The sequence below is a fragment of the Choloepus didactylus genome, chromosome 6 (genome assembly GCF_015220235.1).
Source record: "Choloepus didactylus isolate mChoDid1 chromosome 6, mChoDid1.pri, whole genome shotgun sequence".
Taxonomy (NCBI): Eukaryota; Metazoa; Chordata; class Mammalia; order Pilosa; family Megalonychidae; genus Choloepus; species Choloepus didactylus.
This window is the reverse complement of record NC_051312.1, coordinates 68,788,093-68,805,723: the sequence shown is the minus strand read 5'-3', so window position 1 is coordinate 68,805,723 and position 17,631 is coordinate 68,788,093. Positions and strand designations below refer to the sequence as shown.

Genomic DNA, 17,631 nt, shown 5'->3' with positions numbered 1-17,631 from the left:
TTTTAAAATAATTTTTTCATTAGAGAATTTGTAGGTGTACAGAAAAATTATGCAGAAAATACAGAGTACCCATAATCCTCCCTTAACTGCTGTCAAGAATTTTTGAATCCATAGTTATTTTTTTACCTTATTTTTCCTGATGCATTGGTGGACTTCCATATGAATAAATTAGATTGAAGTCTTATGTTCATTATGAAGTAATGACCTATGAATAAACTACTTGGAATATACTGATTTAGTACGCTGTTCGTTAAAATTCCAAATATGGCAGCTGTACTATATTATGTATGCAAACATCTTACCTTCTTATATTATCTTTAAAATTTGTTTATGGTTAATGCCTACAAATTATGAGATAATTGATTTCCCAGAATAATCAAAAACTGGGAAAGCAGAGGGGAGAGAGGGAAACAAGACTCCCGTAATATCAAGGCTGATCTATAAAATGTCTTTGCGTTTTAGGAGCACACCTGTCCAGCCATGTGCATTTGTAATATCGCTGCACTCCTGTCATGTATATTACATGTAGACATTTTTCAAACATTGTGTGCATTTCAACCATAAAAAGGAGGCAGTCAGCGAAACAGAGTTGTAGCAGCAGCCATGCTCCGCTTCATGAAATATGAAAGCCTGTTTACTTAGCAACAATAACAATTTGAAAGGCTTCAGCCTGATGAGTTTATGCATAACACAGCCTGCTGGATTGTGTATGGCTAGGGCGGTGAGCACATTGACAGCGGTGACATAAATTGGGTAGTGAAGGAAGTGGGGTTATGAGACGTGTGTCCTTTCCCCAGTCAGGAGTCTCTAGACCCATGTTTCCTGCTCCAGGTGTATTTTCCACATTCCAGGTCATGTGCTTAGGTTAGGGTTCAGATGGAAGAGGGAGATTTGCCTTTTCTTTCCCTGTTTCTCAAGTATAAGGCTTTTTGTGGCCTCATTCTTTGTAATTTTAGGGATGGAGGGACTTAAAATCAGCAATAGTCAGCATGAACTTGTCCAAGCTTTTCCCTAGGACACATCTTTCTCATTCATGCATGCTTAGATATACACACACTCAGAAAATTAATAACAGTTTTTTCATGATAAAAGTTTAAGGTATTCATGTTTTGCAAATTCCATCCACATCCCAGAAATGCTAGTGTGAAAATTCAGAATTTTAGAATAAAATTAATATGATAAATAAATGTAGCATATGTTTTTAAATTTAATTAAGCTTCAGTTTTTGGATAGATTAGCCCACCTTTAGACTGGGGTGAGTGCTGAGGATAGAGTGGAATGTTTAAAAGTCCAGGACATTAGACCAGAGTGACAGAGAGAAGCAATTTACTCAGGTCTAGCATTTAGAGTTATAATTTTTTCAAAGCCAGGCATGTATCTCTGGGCTAACAATGATAGTTTAGAGATTCTTTTATTGAAATCTTGTAGCACAGCATCCTTCATCCTCCAGTTCCAAAATAAGTGGATCTACAGCCAGGCTCTCAGTTCTGATTTTGAGATATCCCTGGTGAGCTTATTATCTCCAGGGTTACTTTAGATTTCAAACAACTTTTTAAATCCTTTTAATTTTCAAATGTACATTGTACATAAAGGGATGATATTATATAATTAAATGTGTAGTCAGAGTGTCTCCACTACAAAAGGTAGGAAATCACTGGTATAGGCATTTTAGTCCATTTGCAGAAAATTGCCTATTCTCAAATAGGTAGGTCAAGTGCACAAAGAACCCTGTACTTGAGATAAAAATCCTTCTCCACCTTTGGATTTTTCTCTAAGACAGGCTGCTGAGAGCAACCCAAATTTTCACATCCTTGCTATGTTCTTAATTATCTTTTGGCTATGTGTATTAACATGTATTTGTTTATAATGGAATTCACCACTCATAGCTGAAAATACTTTTAGGACCAGAAAGGCATGAGGGAATAAAGTGCAACTGTATTTTATAGATGAAGAAAATTCAACTATTAAATGCCCAAGGTACTACAGCTCTCAGTAATGTCCAGGGGAGCTTGGGAACCAGACACACCTTTCACTGTCATAGAGCAAGTTGATGGATATAAGCAATAGATTTGCTGTCCTGGTTTTGAACTTTTGTTTTCATTTGGGTACCTGGTGGGGTGCTGGGTTATAAGAATCACACCTTATTTTATTTAACAAAAGAAGAAGATCATATTCTGAAGTTATGTGACATCAACAGAAAAAATGGTTCCTTTTCTCCTTTCCCTCCCTGCGTGATTTCCCTGTTAAAAAATAATAATATAAAACTCTTGTGAACATTTTAGAGCATTTTTCAATAAGCCTAGCAAAGAGGAACATTTCAAGTGACTCTAAAAGCATGAAGTGGGTTATAGAGATTCAGGGAACTCATTTCCATTTGGACCTGGACTTTGGATTCATGAGTCACCCCACCCAAGTTTGCACAAATGCACTCTGTACTTGGGCAAGCAGAATCGCCCCTGTCATCAGCATTTCATAAACACAGAGACTTCAGGTCTGTGGGAGGCCCTGTGACATTCTTTTGGAATGGAGCCAGGTCCACAAGCTCTTTTGTAGTTGTTCCTCTGAAGTCGCATCAGCTAAGCAGACAAGAAGTCTGAGCTTCCATTTTCCAACCTCCCCTAGCCTGAGCCCCAAAGAAGCTGTAAGGCTTGTCCTGCTTTGGCAAAGGTGCCTGTGATCATACCTATGCCACTACCTCAGTTTCAGAAATCTCCCCAAGAACATTTATAACCTCTCGTTAGAAAGTCAAATGGCTTGGGAGTTGGAGTCCAAAGTGACTGGGTCCAAAGAGAAGCCAACAAGTTTGGATTGATGTCAAGGTATTGTTTGTCAAATATGAAGGACGCCATGCTTTCTGGATTATACATGAATTGTCCTCTGAGGAGGAGGATGAAGCAGCTATCAGGGAAAGTCATGGGACCAGCTTAGGGTGGATTGGCTGGGACTGCAAGTCTGTATTCATAGGGCTCCATTCAGCTTTAGGACTTGTACATGCTCCCAATCAGCTTAATATAAAACTCCATCTATTACAAGATTTGTCTTTGTTCTGGCACCTTGAAATGTTTTCGGAACTAAAAGAAAGAAAGAAAAAAGGTTATCGGAGGAAGCTAGCTCTAGGTCAGAGCAGTTGGGAGATTAGCAAATGGAGCCTCACCTTGAAGAATGCTATCTGATGAGAAGGAGATGACAGAGGCAGCATTTGCTGCAGAGCATCACTCAAGTCACTTGGGGCCATTTCACTGGAGACTAGAATCCTGCAAGCTTCCAGGGCCCTCAGGAAGCATCCTTCAGGTGCAGCAAATGTGTTTACAGAGGTGCATAATGAAAAGCTGTTGTGGGATGCTCATTATTTGTTTTCTGTTGAGAGCCAGAGAAATGTAGAAAATATTGTAAAATTTAATAATTAGGGTTTTTACCCCAAGGATTAATGTAAGCTTTCTTGAAAATTCACACTATGTTCCCTGGCAGTAATGGGACAAAGTACAAAGTGATATCTAAACCTTGGGAGCCCCTAATAGAGCTTTCCCAGAAGCCCCTAGTAGTAGTTCTGGAGGCTCCATGGTGGTTTTGTTTATCTTTTCTTTTTTTCCCCCCTTTTCTTTTCTTTTCTTTTTGACTTCTCATTTTGAACTTGCCTTTTGGTACCTCAGCATGCTTATGCATCACCTTTGGTTAAATCTGCAAATATTGACGCAGCCTCTCAACTGACACCTTCCTGGCCTGAAGCTTCCCTTGACCCTTACTCACTCTCTGAACTTGGAGTGGCAGCTTTGGAGGGTTCTTTTTTTTTATTTTGGTGTCACCCTTTTGTTCCTGCTTTGATGTGAAAGGAAAGGAGGATTCCTGGCCTGGCCGATTTGGATGAACCTTCTGCTAGCAGCCAGGAGCCTGGATGTGTTTACTGAGCATGAAACCCTGCCTGGCCGGCAGGCCCTGGCCCACAGCAGGAGTCTGATGGTTTCTCCAGCTGTACTGGAGAAGCCAAAGAACCAGCTCAAAGGAGCTGGGGGTAGTTTCTGATTGTGGCTGTTGCTGCGTGCCCTTCTTGATAATTGCCTTTCTACAGGCTATCTGGATCATGTATTCTTCCTATAATATGGAAGAAAAAAAAAATGCACTTGTGTGTTTTATTGTACCTGAGTAGTGTTTTTGTACCTGTACCTATTTTTTTTAATGAAGAAGAGAAATAACCCTGCCTTTGTACACAATCATTTTAACAAATTGTTTATTATTGTATCCAGGTAACAAGCATGGTAAGTATTTTCACCAAACTGAGTATTTGTATTTTAGCTGTGCTTGGCAGACTTTTTGGCTAGCTTTGTGTTATCAGCCTTGGCTTTTCTAGAAAAGACCCACTTTAGGAAAAAGAGAAACCACTTGCCTGTAGCATCTCTCTGTTTCCTCAGCTTTAGAAAGAACCCAAGTAGCCTTAGACCTAAGGCGGGGATATCTGAGAAAGCATGCACCCCACCAGCATGCTGCTTGGCCCTGCCCTCTGCCCCTTGCCCCGCTGCTTCTGAGCTGCCACCTCAGGTGTCTGCAAGGGTTTCTGGAACTTGCATGACTCCAGCAGCTCCTGGGACTGTGACCACGTGACAGCACACACACAAATAGGGCTTTCAGGCGCTCTGTGGATTGTCTTGCCCCAAATCCACAATCACATCTGTTCTTTCACCCCTCCTCCTATCCGTATGCTTAAAAAGCAGGACCCTTTTTTATTTCTTGACTATGTTAAGTAATTGAAGAACTCCCTCTGGAAGCTGAAAAAAAGATAATACCCATTGTACATTCTTCTCAGAGGCTTCCCATTCGGTTGGAAAGTGGAGTTAAAGATGTTTTTAAAATATTGCCTTTGGCTAGTCTCAGTTCGTGTTCAGAGTTACGGTAGGTTCAGTCTGTTTTAGCCTTCTGGCTGTATTTATTTATCAGTGCATGTTTGCTTTTTCGGCCTATTTTGTGGCTCTGTATTTTAGTCCCCGTGCTTGTGGCTGTGCCTGTTTAACCTGCCTGGTAGTCATGCCTTATGTATTAAGTCGGTGTGTCACTGTCGCATTCAAGGATCAGACTGCAAAGGATAAGGCCCTGCAGCACATGGCAGCCATGTCGTCAGCCCAGATCGTCTCGGCCACCGCCATTCACAACAAGCTGGGGCTGCCTGGCATCCCGCGCCCGGCCTTCCCAGGGGCGCCAGGGGTGAGTCCCGGGCGGATCCAGGAGCGGTGGGCTCTGTGGGCAGCATTAAGCCTTCCATAGAGGACTTCCCGTTGACTGGCTCGGATACAAGGGAGGGGAAAGGCCATCCTGTGGGGAAGTGATGTGGGGTGCAAAAGGGTAAAAGACAGAGAAGGAGGAAAAGGAAGAGGAAGAAAAAGAAGGAGAAAGGAAGAGGGAGGAACCCTTAGTCCCTCAACAGGGAATTAGAATCCCTTTTCTGGTCCCCGTCTGGGTCATGATCTGCCTAAGCTTCTCTCTCCACCTTCTTCTGGGCCCTTCCTCTCTGCCTCTGCTTTCTTAGGGTCACTTTAAGTGAACTAGCTATTAAAAGGGCAAAGTAATCTATTAACATTTTCCTTTTGACCTCTACCAAGAGCTGAGAAGCTCTATAAGCTCAGTTAATTCTTAGAATAATTTTAAATGCTTCTTATTGTTATTGCCATTTTACAGGTGAGAAAACTGAGGTTCCTTAGGAACAAAACAAGAAGTTAAGGATCCTGATCATAGTTGTATGGATAGTGAAGTCAGGATTCAGACCCAGGATGGTGTGAACCAAAGTCTGTGTATTTTCCTTTACATTATACTGCGTCTCTGGCAGGGGGATGCCAGATATTAGAAACCTCAGGAAAACTCACAGCAAGGAAGGTGTCTGCATTGCTTCTGTGAGCTCCCTGCCGTCTCCTTCTGAGCTTTGTCCTCTCCCCTACTGGGCCTTCAGTGCTGGGAGCTGTGGAGAAATAATATAGCATGGAAGAGCTTCATAACTGAGGGAGGAAGAGAAGGATGGATGGCACATGAATAAAGCAGTCAGACAAAATATTTGTGGGCTCCTGCAGCTCTCCCAGATCTCTGCTACGTTTAACAAGAATGCTGGCGAGTTGCCTCCTAGTCCCTGCACCCAGGGAGGTTTCGGGAAACGGGCAAAGGGGGATCCTAGGTGCCGGGCTAAGGGTGTAGGTCTTGATTGTGTGGCAGAGGTGACCACATCTGCACTTGGAAAGGGCAAACCTGTAGCCAGTGAGTGATCAGAATCCGTTGTCCTCTAGCAGGGGTTGCAATGCTTAGATACCCTGAAGTGCACTTGGAAGTAAACTCATGGTCCTGAAACCTCTTGTACTTTGCCTTCCAGTTCTGGCCTGGAATGATTCAAACAGGGCAGCCGGGATCCTCGCAAGAGTAAGTCTGACTGCCTTGGGGCTCAGGGGAGAAAGGAGGTTTAACCTGAGATTACCCGGGTCACCCCCTTTTTATCTATGGAGTTGTTCTCTCAGATCTGGGAGAGGTTTAAATACCTCGCTCCCACTTTATTACTAGTGAGGAAGAGTTTCCAGAAGTCATCCAGCCTGGAACAGGAAGTCAGTCCTTGTCCCTCCCTGGCTTTGGGGTCTTCCTGGGAAGTGCCTGGCCTGAGAAAGGGCAGTGGAAGTGATCCTGTAGCCCATTGCATTCCAGTTTTCCCTGTGGTAGAAGCAGCTAGTAGAAAATCCCACTGATGCTCTGGAGGCAAGGGAAGCAAAGCTCAGTAAGGCAAGATAAGGGCATTTTAGGGATCAAAGCAGAAAGGAAATCCTGCCTATATATTGCCAAAAGAATGTGAGCTATTTGGCCTAGAGAAGGATAGCCTGCAGCTTGTCTGAGACTTTGCCTGGAAATGGTGACTGCTGACCTCGGTCTCTGCTGGGACAAGAAGAGAGGCTGAAAGACAGCTGTTACGGCACATGGAAGTCAGGCTGATATCAGTCTAGCTTGACCCACAGAGTCTGCAGGGGCTTGGTGGTTCCATCCCTAGCACCCTGCTGGCCCTACTCACTTGGAGAGAGCAACTTTCTGTCTCTGCTGAGCTCTGTCTGGGATTTGTTGCCGCCTGTAGACAGGGAGAGTTACAGTTCGGGGACCTCGGGTCAGGTCAGTAGCCAGGGGAGGCCAAGGCCAGGCCTGGGTAGTAGCTGCTGACTCATTCTCTGTTTCTGACTCTCCAAACCTTTGTTCCCCAGCGTCAAGCCCTTTGTGCAGCAGGCCTATCCCATCCAGCCAGCGGTCACGGCCCCCATTCCAGGTGAGTCGCAGTGGGAAACTATCTCCGGGAGGCAGCCCTGTGCAGCCAGTGTGGAGAGATGCTTGTCCTTGCCACAGCCACACATTTCTCCTACTGCAGGACTGTGGATGCCCCTTCCTGCCCCCCTCTTAAGGCAGGGTGAGCCCGGAGCTCCAGAGGGCCACAAGGGTGTCCCCCACAGGTCCTTATTCCCTTCATCATCTCCCGAGAGCTCTGCAGATGGTTTTTAAAGAAACAGGAAGTCTGATCACTTTCACTTAGGACACTTGATAATCCTCAGAAGGGGAAGTTGCTGTGCCTCCTTCCTCGTCATAAGCAAGCGGAATTGGGCAATCGAAGTTTTGAGGGCAGATGTGGTTTTATTCACCCTTTCTTAGATAAGCATATTTCAAGTTCTACTACTTTTCTTTAAAGGAAAGCTCACATGGAAGCCCAAACTAGAAAACATAAGGTCTGATAAGGTCTGGGCAGCCCCGCCGCACCCACACCCAGCATGCACACAGCAGCACGCAAGCACGCGTGCACGTATGCATATAGAGTTGCTCAGGTGAACAGCCTGGGGATGGTGTAAAAATCACTACTCTGCATTAGAGGTTCTCCAGTCTGAAAATGCATTCACAGGGTGTCCTCAGCTCTGGTACCCTGGTGCATCCTGAGGGAATGTTCTGGACTGCCAGTGACCACAGTCTTAAGAAAGGAGAAAGGAGACGGGCAAGTAAAAGGAGAGCGCGACTCATCAGGGTCTCTCAGGAAAATCTTTGGAAGCATTCTCTTCTGACTCTCCAGTCACTGTTGGCATGTCCAGAATTAGGTGTCTTCTCGTCTCTGTCTCCTCCTTTGGGACAATTAATTCGGTTCCTTTCCTGTCAGGACATGCCACAGCCCAGACCTTTAGCTGAGGTTGGCTTTTGAGGAGCACGTGGCCTTGCTTCTCTTTGTGTCACTGTGTCTGCGATCCTCAGCCAGAATCCCTCCGCTGCCTGAGTTCCAGCCCTGGACACTGCTGGAGATGGGGTTGTAGGCCTTCCGGTCATCCGTTCTGTAAAAAGCTCTGTCCTGGTATCAGCCTGGGACCTGAGGTGAGGTGAGGTGAGCGTCTAGGCTTAAAGGTGACTCTTGGTCTTTCAGGGTTCGAGCCTGCATCAGCCCCAGCTCCCTCGGTCCCTGCCTGGCAGGGCCGCTCCATTGGCACAACCAAGCTTCGCCTGGTGGAATTCTCAGCGTTTCTTGAACAGCAGCGAGACCCAGACTCGGTGAGTGTGCTCAGAGAGGTGGGTCTTGAACCCAGGATTTGCTTCCCGATCCTCCTGACCCTCTCCCCACTCCTCTCCTTTTCTTCTCCTTTTCCCCCCAGCCCTCATCTCTGGCAAATATCTTATTTGAAAACAGACCTGGGAAAGAATAGCCAAGCAGCTTGTCAGTCAAGCAAAATGGTAGTCCTATTAACACATATGTAGAACTTCAGAAGTGAATATTTACTGTCACTCTGGCCCCAAACTCTAGGAGATGAAGGAAGCTAAAGCCTCAAGAGGCTCTTACCGTTAGAAAATTTAATGACAAGTACCATTTATTGAGACTTGTTGTATGGGTGGTACCATGCAAAGCTGTTTAGATAGATGATTTTGTCCTTGCAAAAATCCTATCAGTAGGTACTGTCTGCTGGATGAGGAAACAGAGAGGTTAAGTAACTTCCCAAAGTCACACAGTTAATATCTAATGTGTTTGAGATTCAAACTCAGGTCTTTAAAATGTCAAAGAAAGCCTAAACATTTAATGATTGTGCTATACTGCACAACTGTTACACTGTATCTTGTTTCCTCGAGAAGAAAGTTATCTTCCAAGCAGAAGTAATAAATGACATTTTCAGAAGTTGACGCAATGCATTATAATCTCATAAATATCAGTAACTTTGGCATCTGTACTCTATTTGTCATTTTTCTTCTTTTCCATTTCCCCTACCCCATCCAGGACCCATCATCCCATTGTTTCTCAGCCAGGCCTATCATTTCCCATACATATGTGAGCCTCCCTTCTTTGCCACCCAACAAGCCAAGTACCCTTTCTTCACACCCACTCCTTGGCTATGAGTGTGAACATTGCATCTGTGTGTGGGTGAGCCTGAGGCAAAACTGAAGGAATCATGAGTTGTCTTCGGGATCCTCACCAACTTCTTTCCACATTCTCTATCTCTATCTCACCCCACCTGACCAATCTGAGGGGCTATCAGAAGCACACAGAGCCCATGCTCTCTGTGTACTGCCCACCCTGCTGTCATTCTTTTATCAGGAAAATGCATCACAGTGTGATGTCAATAACTGAGATACTGAACAATTGGAGGAGTCCTTTCCCAGGAGCATTTGTAGTTTAGCTCAGGGGCAAGCTCCTGATTCTGGGATGGGGGAGACCTCCATCAGCAAAGGGACTTCACCAGCCATCAACTATGTGGGACTCACTGGAACCCGTGTATGACCCACTGATGTTGCTGGGTCTGTGAATCATGAGCTCTGGAAGCTGGTGGAAAATAGAGCTGCTCCAGAATTAGAGGGAAAAATGAGGAAAAAGATGTAAGTCCTTTGGCCAATCAGGGGAAAGTATAGGAAAGTGAAGCTTTTGAGGCCAGGGAAGAGAAGGCCGACTTGATCACTTCTCTCAGGTAGAGTGATTTCACAAGAAGGGCGATTGTGATGGGTTAAATCTAAATCTGTGAGGGCCATTGAAATAAACAAGAAGATTACCTTTGTGTCTCTACACTTCCCATTATTTAAGAGAGACTCTGTTCTGGGAAGTTCAGATGGTCCTTTGGCTGGAAGCTGTGGTTTGGCCCAGATGCTGCTTCTGCATACTGTATCTGGTGTTTGTATAACACCTCATTGTTTGCAGAACACTTTGTCCTTGATTATTTCATTCATAGTGCCCTAGGAGGTCGGTTGTGTTTTCCCCATCTTACAGATGAAGAAACTGAGGCCCAGACACATTAAATGATTTCCGCAGGATATTTAGGCAGTAGGCAGAGAAACTAGAAGCCCACATCTGTTTCCATATACTCTATTCACTACTCTGAAACACCGCCTTCCAATTTGAAGGTCTCTTGAATTTTATTTTCTGTCTCATCTCCTGTTTGAACAAAGCTCTCTGACTTTGCTTGCAACCAGTATTTAGGAACAGAACTTCAAGCCAGTGGAAGCCAAAGCCCCAGGATGGCAGATGTTTCCCTGGTTAAAAGGCTGTGGCAACCCCATCCCCCACCTCATTACTGTGCTCTCCAGCCATGGGTCTGTAGAGCCCAGAGTGCTCAGTTACCCCTTTTTTTTGTTCTTCATATTTACAGGGCTTAATATTGGGGAGAAATTCAGTGACCACATCATTCATTCTATTCTGTAAACATTCACTGGGCTCCTGCATGTGCAAGTTGCTGTACAGAAGGTGGGCCTCAGTGCTCCCCAGACAGCCTCAGCCTCGGCCCTTGTAGAGTGTGACATCTAGTTCAGGGGGACAGACATGAGATATTATGGAGATGACGGCTAGGAGCAAACGACACTGAGAGCAGCCAGTGATGTCATGGGGAGCAGGAAGCCCTGGGCCGAGAGAGGAGGATGGGATAGGGAAGAAGGCAGTGAGCCTGAAGTAGGTACAGCAGCAAATGAAAGTTGGCAGATATTTTCATAAAGCCAGGGCCCATCAAGTCCCAGAAAAAGTGTTTCAGAGATGTGTGTTTCATGTATGTTCAGGATTACATCTAACGATGATCTGAATGGATCACCTGGATTTTGGCTTTTAATCCCTTTTATTGATGAATAAAAACCTTGGATTTCATAGCTAAGACCCCAATAAGTGACTTCAAAGTCGCTGAAATAATGGAAAGCCTGATATGGGTCAATATCCTTTAGCCCCTTAAGAAAATAATTATTTTTAGGGGATATGAGTTGGGAACTGAGAGAGATTCGAATTCATTCAGTAAATAACTTATTGAGCACCTACTACATGCTTGGCACCACTTCAGGGGTTGAGGATTCAGCACTGAACAAAACAAAGTCCTTATTCTCATAGAGCTTACATTCTAGTGGAGAAGACAAACAAGAACCACCCAAACAAATGAAATATACAGTTTGTCAGATGATGCCAAGTGCGCATGTGGAAAAATGGTCCTTCTTCAAAGATGAAAGTTACTTGCTCTTTAGTTTAAGAAAGTATAATTTCAGAAAAGAAAACCTTCTAATATATATGTGGATGTTTCTGGCATGTTGTATTATGACAGGAAATTATGTCTTAAGTTCTAATCTAAAAGTTTTACCATTTTTTTGTTTTAGATAATGCCAAAGTTATGGCACTATTGTGAAATTATTTTACCATATCTAACATCAGACTCAATTTTTGATGTCACTTCTAATATTCCTATGTTATGAACACTTGTTTTGCAATTAAACACATTTGCATACCTGGCAGATTGTAACCAGCATATGCATTTGATTTTGCTGGAAATGCGAGGCTATGAAGGATGGTTCTTGTGTTAGAGGAGAGGGTTGGACTCTTGGAAAGAAGATGGTCAACTAATTGAAATGGGGGAGAATTAATGAAATTATTTAAAGCATTTTGACAATGTCTCAAGCACCAGCCTCTCAAATTATATGACATGTGCTTTATTGTGCAAACAAGAAGTGCTGTTACAAAGAACTGTGTAATGGTGCTTTAGGAGTCAAACTATGAAACTAATGGCTTATGGCTGGTTTCTTTGGCACTTAAGTTTTGGGCCTTATCAAACTTTAATTTGGCTATTTTTTTTTGTTTCAATGATAGGAAAAATTAAAGCCCTCTTTAATGAAATAACTTCAACTCATACATTTTAAAAAGCTTGAATGTACTAAAATTTAACATTAAACATTAAGAATGGCAATATGATAAGTAAGCCAACAAGTAATTTAAGGGCCTTAAGCTAGTGACATTTTGCATTTAGATTCTCCAAAGCTTTCCCTCCATACAGACATATATGTATATTTCCCCCTACTCGTTTGTTATGATTTAGGCTCACTGGAGTCATGAGGTCATGAAATATTTTTGGTAGAAGAGATCTTACATAGGTAATGCTGACAAAAAAACAAAACAAAACAAAAAAAAACAACCAAATTAATTAGCCAGATGCAGTACTAATTACTTTTTATTAGTGATTTCTTTAATCCTTACTACAGCCTCCATGAAGTGGGTAATTGTCTTCCCTTCTACAGAAGAGGCTTGGAGTGATTGCTATCTTAGATCTAGTCAGGGCAGAAGCTGGCTTTGAACCCCAGTCTGCCTGTACCACCCCCGAGGAGATAAGACTTAGCCACAATTAGGTACTAGTTAGGTAGCAGCAAAGCCGAGATGAAAACTCATTTCCCTCCTCCTCAGTCTGGGGCTGTCTCCCTGAGTACCAGCATATCTAGTAGAAATACCCAGTTCACCACATACATCACCATTGACACCACTAAAGACTTCTTCACAAGAAGTGGTACTAGTTGTAGCATTAGTGGTAGTGATAACTAAAGCTTATTAAGCATTTTCTGTGTGCTAGCATTAGGCATTATTTAATCCTTTTGAAGCAGCTTACCCAGTAATTAGATAGCTAACTGGAAGTAGGATTCAGACCCAGGTCTGCTGACTCCACATCCTGAGTTTGTAACCAAAAGGCTGTACTGTCCATTTCAATCTGATGAGTAGCTTGTTTTTATATAGCCCAAGGCTGTAATCTATAAGGAGCCAGTGATGAAAGAATAATCAGGGAGATGAGCACCCTCTGCTGGCTCTGCATCACATAGAAACCACACCGCAGTGTTTCCCCAAGTTGATGACAGTTTATGTTGGTGGAGAACCAACAAGTCAGTCCCCCGTTACCTTTGACTCCACTAGAAGCTAAGAGAAAAACAGCAGAGGGTGAAGAAAGGAAGCAAAAGTTTAAAAAACAAAGGCTATTCTAGAAGGGGTTAGTAATGCTTGAAAATATACTTTCTACATGATTTCAATGTGGCATAACAAAGGACTTCAAGTGTAAGTCCAAGATCCTCCAGCCAGGGTGGGCTATTTAAAGCAGCTTCACCTGAAATCGGTGCCCAGTTCTTGGAGGCTGAGTTAGGCAGCCCAGATGAAAACCCAGCCAACAGTGTGAGCTCTGCGCTGAATCCTGTGAGTGCACAGGGAGCAGTTTTCCCAATAAAGCCTGTGTGACTCCTTCAAGCCCCTCTCCCCCAACCCTGGGGGCGTCAGGTTCCTGCAGCCCCCAGCAGGCAGCGCAGCCACATCCTGCTCCACAGCTGGCAACCCTGCAGCTGCAGACTTCAAGCTCATGGTTGTTTAATGCCTGTCAAGGACTAGATGCCAGAATGAGCAGGAGGAGAGAACGGGAAGGTGTTTGCTTAGGTGGGAGTTACCCAACCAGAGAAGACATCTCTTTGGGATGGAGAGGGAGAGGCAAGGGGATTGTTCTCTGTAGGTCTTGAAGAGGAATACAAGTTCTGTGATGTGGTATAGGAGCAAAGCCTGAACTGTGAATACCTTCCTAAGCTAAACAACATAGGACATGTCTCTAGAGCTTAGGGCAACAGTGATAATCACCCAGCACTTGTTGAGCTATATTATAAGCACTGTATGCCACATATTTTCACACAGATACTGTTATGTCCAGGCTACAAATAAAGGAACGAAGGCTCAGAAACATTAAGTAACATTATCAAGATCCACCACTAGGAAGTAGCCATGCCAAGTTTGGCTCCACTCTGTATTCTTAACCTCTTTACTGCACTTTTGGAGAAATAAAGAAATTGTTCAAAAGTAAAAATGGCCACCTCCCAAAATCTGAGCTCCCCGAGCACGAGCTAGATGCAGAAGTACTCTTTGCAGTGGATGGAGAATTGAAACTGGGTTTTCTCTGAGGTCCTTTCCCAGCATATGTTCTGTGATTATTCTCAGTCTGTGGGGCAAGACATGCAAGAGGAAAGAAGTTTCCCACCTGTATTTTAGAACGTGTTGTGTCATCCATTAGGTGGCATCATTCGCGAGTGGAAAGAGAAGGCTGGCGTTTGCTTCCTACCAGCTGTGAGAGTTGGAGCAAATTGCTTCACGGCTCAGCCTCAGTTTCCATTCTGTAAAATGGGCACAATAGGATCATGCTTGGCGTATTATTGTGATAATTGAACCTGAATGTCTTATAATAATGTAATAGGAGATTAGGCCAGAGAGAGGGACAAGGAGGGAGAACATGGGAGGCTCTGCATGCCCGGTGCTGTTGGACTCTGTTGAAATTCAGGTGGGAGCCAGTGGTGGGTTCACTTTTAATATTAATTTATTTCTTAAATAGCTCATAAGTTCATGTGATCAAAAATGTAAAAGCATAAAAGAACAGGAGGGAGACTTTCCTTCCTTCTAATTCCTATCCCACCTCTAAACAGGTAACCATTGTTCTGGTTTCTTATGAATCTTTCCAGAGATTTTGTACATACGCAGCTTTTTATGAATTTATGTTCTCCCCCACCTCCAACCCCCTTTTATTTTAAGAGAAGACGTGATCTGTGTGTGCTTCTGGAAGGTGATGGCAGCAGCAGGGTAGAGGATGGAGTCCAGGCGATCGGTGACGAGGACCCAAATTAAGGTCAGGGGCCGTGGCCGAAGGAACAGGGAAGTAGGGAATGGCAGAGGGGTGAGAGGCTGTGGCTTTGGGGACTAATTAGCTGTGGGAGAACGAGAAGGGTAAGTGGAAGTGACTGCATTTTTGAGACCAGGGATAGGGATACAGATTGGAGAGTCAGCAACAGAGGAGGAAGCAGGATTGCTAGGATTGCTAAGCACTGCCAGGCTTTGACGCTACTACTGTCTCTCTTAGTCCTCAAAATAAACTCGTTGAAATAAGTTTATGTTAACTTAATGGAAACAGAGAGGCTCAGAGAAGTTAAGTCATTAGCCTAGGACACAGCTAATAGATGGCAGCATTAGGTATTTGAACTTTGTCTAAATCCAAAGCCAGTGGTTTGAGAAATTTGGGGAGGAGGATAATGGCATAGCCAGTATTTAGGGAGATGGTTATCATTTACCAAGTACTCTCCCATGTGCTATCTCCCCAAATGTGTTAGAATGACACTGCCCCACTAACGGGGGCCAGGGGAGGGCAGGGATTCTTACCTCTGATTCACAGATTGATAGCCAGTGGACAGGGTGATAAGAGACATTTGGAGAAAGAAGAAGGTATAGACACTTGCCTTGGGCTCCAAGAGAGGAGAGAATTCCTGAAGGGGTGGGGGCACCTAGGCTTGGGGACTGGAAGCCCCTCAGCCAGGAGGCACATGGACTTGGGCTGCCTGGAGTGTGTTAGACCCTCTATTTCTAAGTGGCTGGAACAGCCTGGAAACATGGGGCCTCAAGCAACCTTCACAGGCGAAGGGAGCCTGAGTTCTCCTCCGCTGGGGGGATTGACAGGCCTCTGGTTGAGCCTGCACTGAAGTTCTGCCAGTACATCCTGCAGATTAACCTTATTCTTTTTGATAAAGGTGGTTGGGCAAATATAAGCCCAAGGATGATTTTATTTTCATATCTTTATAGCTTCTTTCAAAGGCCTACATTTACAGACTGACTAAAATACCTTTGTCAGATCATAGATCCTGAGTTTGGTTTGGAAAATGTGACCACTGCAGCTCTAAGGAAGTAGGACATGGATGATGCCTGTGGAAGAAAGAAGGGAAGGGGTGTGTGTGTGTGTGTGTGTGTGTGTTAGATTGGAGATGTCAGGAAACAAGATCAGAAGCAAGTTTGAATTCCAGATTGCCAGGAGGATCCTGCCTACATCCTCAGCAGGGTAGAGATGGGCACAGTTTCCGTGGAGAAGCTTCCAAGCCCTGCAGCGGCTGCTGAGGTGGTTGTATAATCTCAGAGTCAGGTTGTATAATCATGGGAAGTGTTTGTTTGGGCAGATCTGGGTTTGGCCCTGGAGAAAGGACGGTCCTTCTCTTCCCCTGGTTTAGGGCTTACAGGTGATATCATAGCAGTATAAACCTGCCCACCAGCATCTCTGCAACTCTTTGTGGTTCACAACGAGCTTTCATGTTTACTGTTTCATTTGACCCTCACGGGTGTTCACATGAGGAAGCCAATGCCCAGAGAGGTTAAGCGAGTTGTCTTAGGTCACACGGCTCGAGAATGGTAGAGCTTGTTGGATTCTAACTCATTTGTGGCTGATGTGTGCATAAATGGTCAGAAAGTGCTTTTGGCCTTCCAGGTTCTTGGTGGAAGGCTGCAACTGATCTGATGGTTGGCTGTCTCTCAGTTTTTATGCTTCTCCTGGGTTTTTCTCATATATTTTACCAAACTCTTCTTGCAGCTGGACATGGGAAAGAGTGTCTTCCAGTGAAGTTTCCAGCTGAGAATTTGGAAGTGGTGGCCCACCGAGGTGTGTGTGATTTTTCCGTCTGTGTCCTGCGGTGGTGGCCGAGCTGTCCTGTCTGCTCATCTATACCCAGCACATGCCCTCTTGAAACAGCAGCTTGTCTGCTGTGTGGTTTACTGTGTGTCTCTGAACTGCTCTGGACACTAACCCTCTTTCTTCATTACCCTTTGGGGAGAAGGCAATTGAAAGCATCTGGAAACCCAGGTTTTATAGACATTTCACAGAGGTCCTGGCCAGGCTCCATCTGCTTTCCTTGGCCGTTTGTAGGCCTGCCTTCAAGGTCACTCTCCCTGCACTCAGCCAGTGTGGCCCTTCAGCTGCTCTTGTGTGGGGAAGACATGCTTCTTTCTAAGAAAACAGCAACCCCTCTGTGGAGATGGTGATGGAGGTGGGTGGGTGGCAGCAGTGCAGGCACATCGTGGTGTGAGATCCTGGAAGGAAGGACTTGCTGGTTCCTTGTTTCTTTTTTCTAGTGGGAAGAGCACAAGAGAAAGGATGATGCAGCATCCGGGGCTGGGCTGCTGAGAAGGAGCTCCCTTCAGGTTCACTTTCTCCCCTGGCAGGAGCCCTGAGCCCCAGCAAAGCTCCGTCAGAGGGTAGAATATGCAGGTTGCTCTCCTTAGCTGGCTAGCCACTCCCTGTCCCTGCATAGAATGGCTAGCGTGCCCTGGGGGTGACTGGACAGAGTCCTGGCAGGAGCGTGGCAGAAAGCAAATGTACATGGTGATTTGTCCTTGTTCTGTTTCAACTTGTACGTTCGCATCCCTTGACATGAGTTATTTGTCTTGGTTTCTTTAAATTCCTAAGTGGATTATAATTTTTCTTTCGGTATTATTTGACAGCAGTCATTTTTCAAGGTTTTACTACGTTCTTCAAATACTTGGAATTTTTGTAACAAGTTTAGGAAAAGACCGCCATCTTCAGGTCAGATGGTGCAGGACAGCGCTGGGAGGGAGCAGTG

At 44.6% G+C, this 17,631-nt stretch overlaps 1 protein-coding gene across 4 annotated transcripts in view; it reads left to right on the top strand.

The window, feature by feature from the left end:
- The window catches only part of TEAD1 (TEA domain transcription factor 1), a 279,289-nt gene that overhangs the window by 208,282 nt on the left and 53,376 nt on the right, over positions 1–17,631 (top strand). For 2 of the 4 annotated variants that reach the window (XM_037839922.1, XM_037839919.1), the window contains exons 6-10: positions 4,242–4,253; positions 5,059–5,193; positions 6,344–6,390; positions 7,209–7,270; positions 8,399–8,523. In XM_037839922.1, coding sequence (XP_037695850.1) covers positions 4,242–4,253; positions 5,059–5,193; positions 6,344–6,390; positions 7,209–7,270; positions 8,399–8,523 — 381 coding nt within the window. The remainder of the gene's footprint in view (positions 1–4,241; positions 4,254–5,058; positions 5,194–6,343; positions 6,391–7,208; positions 7,271–8,398; positions 8,524–17,631) is intronic. The other 2 variants (XM_037839921.1, XM_037839920.1) reach the window with 1 other exon arrangement.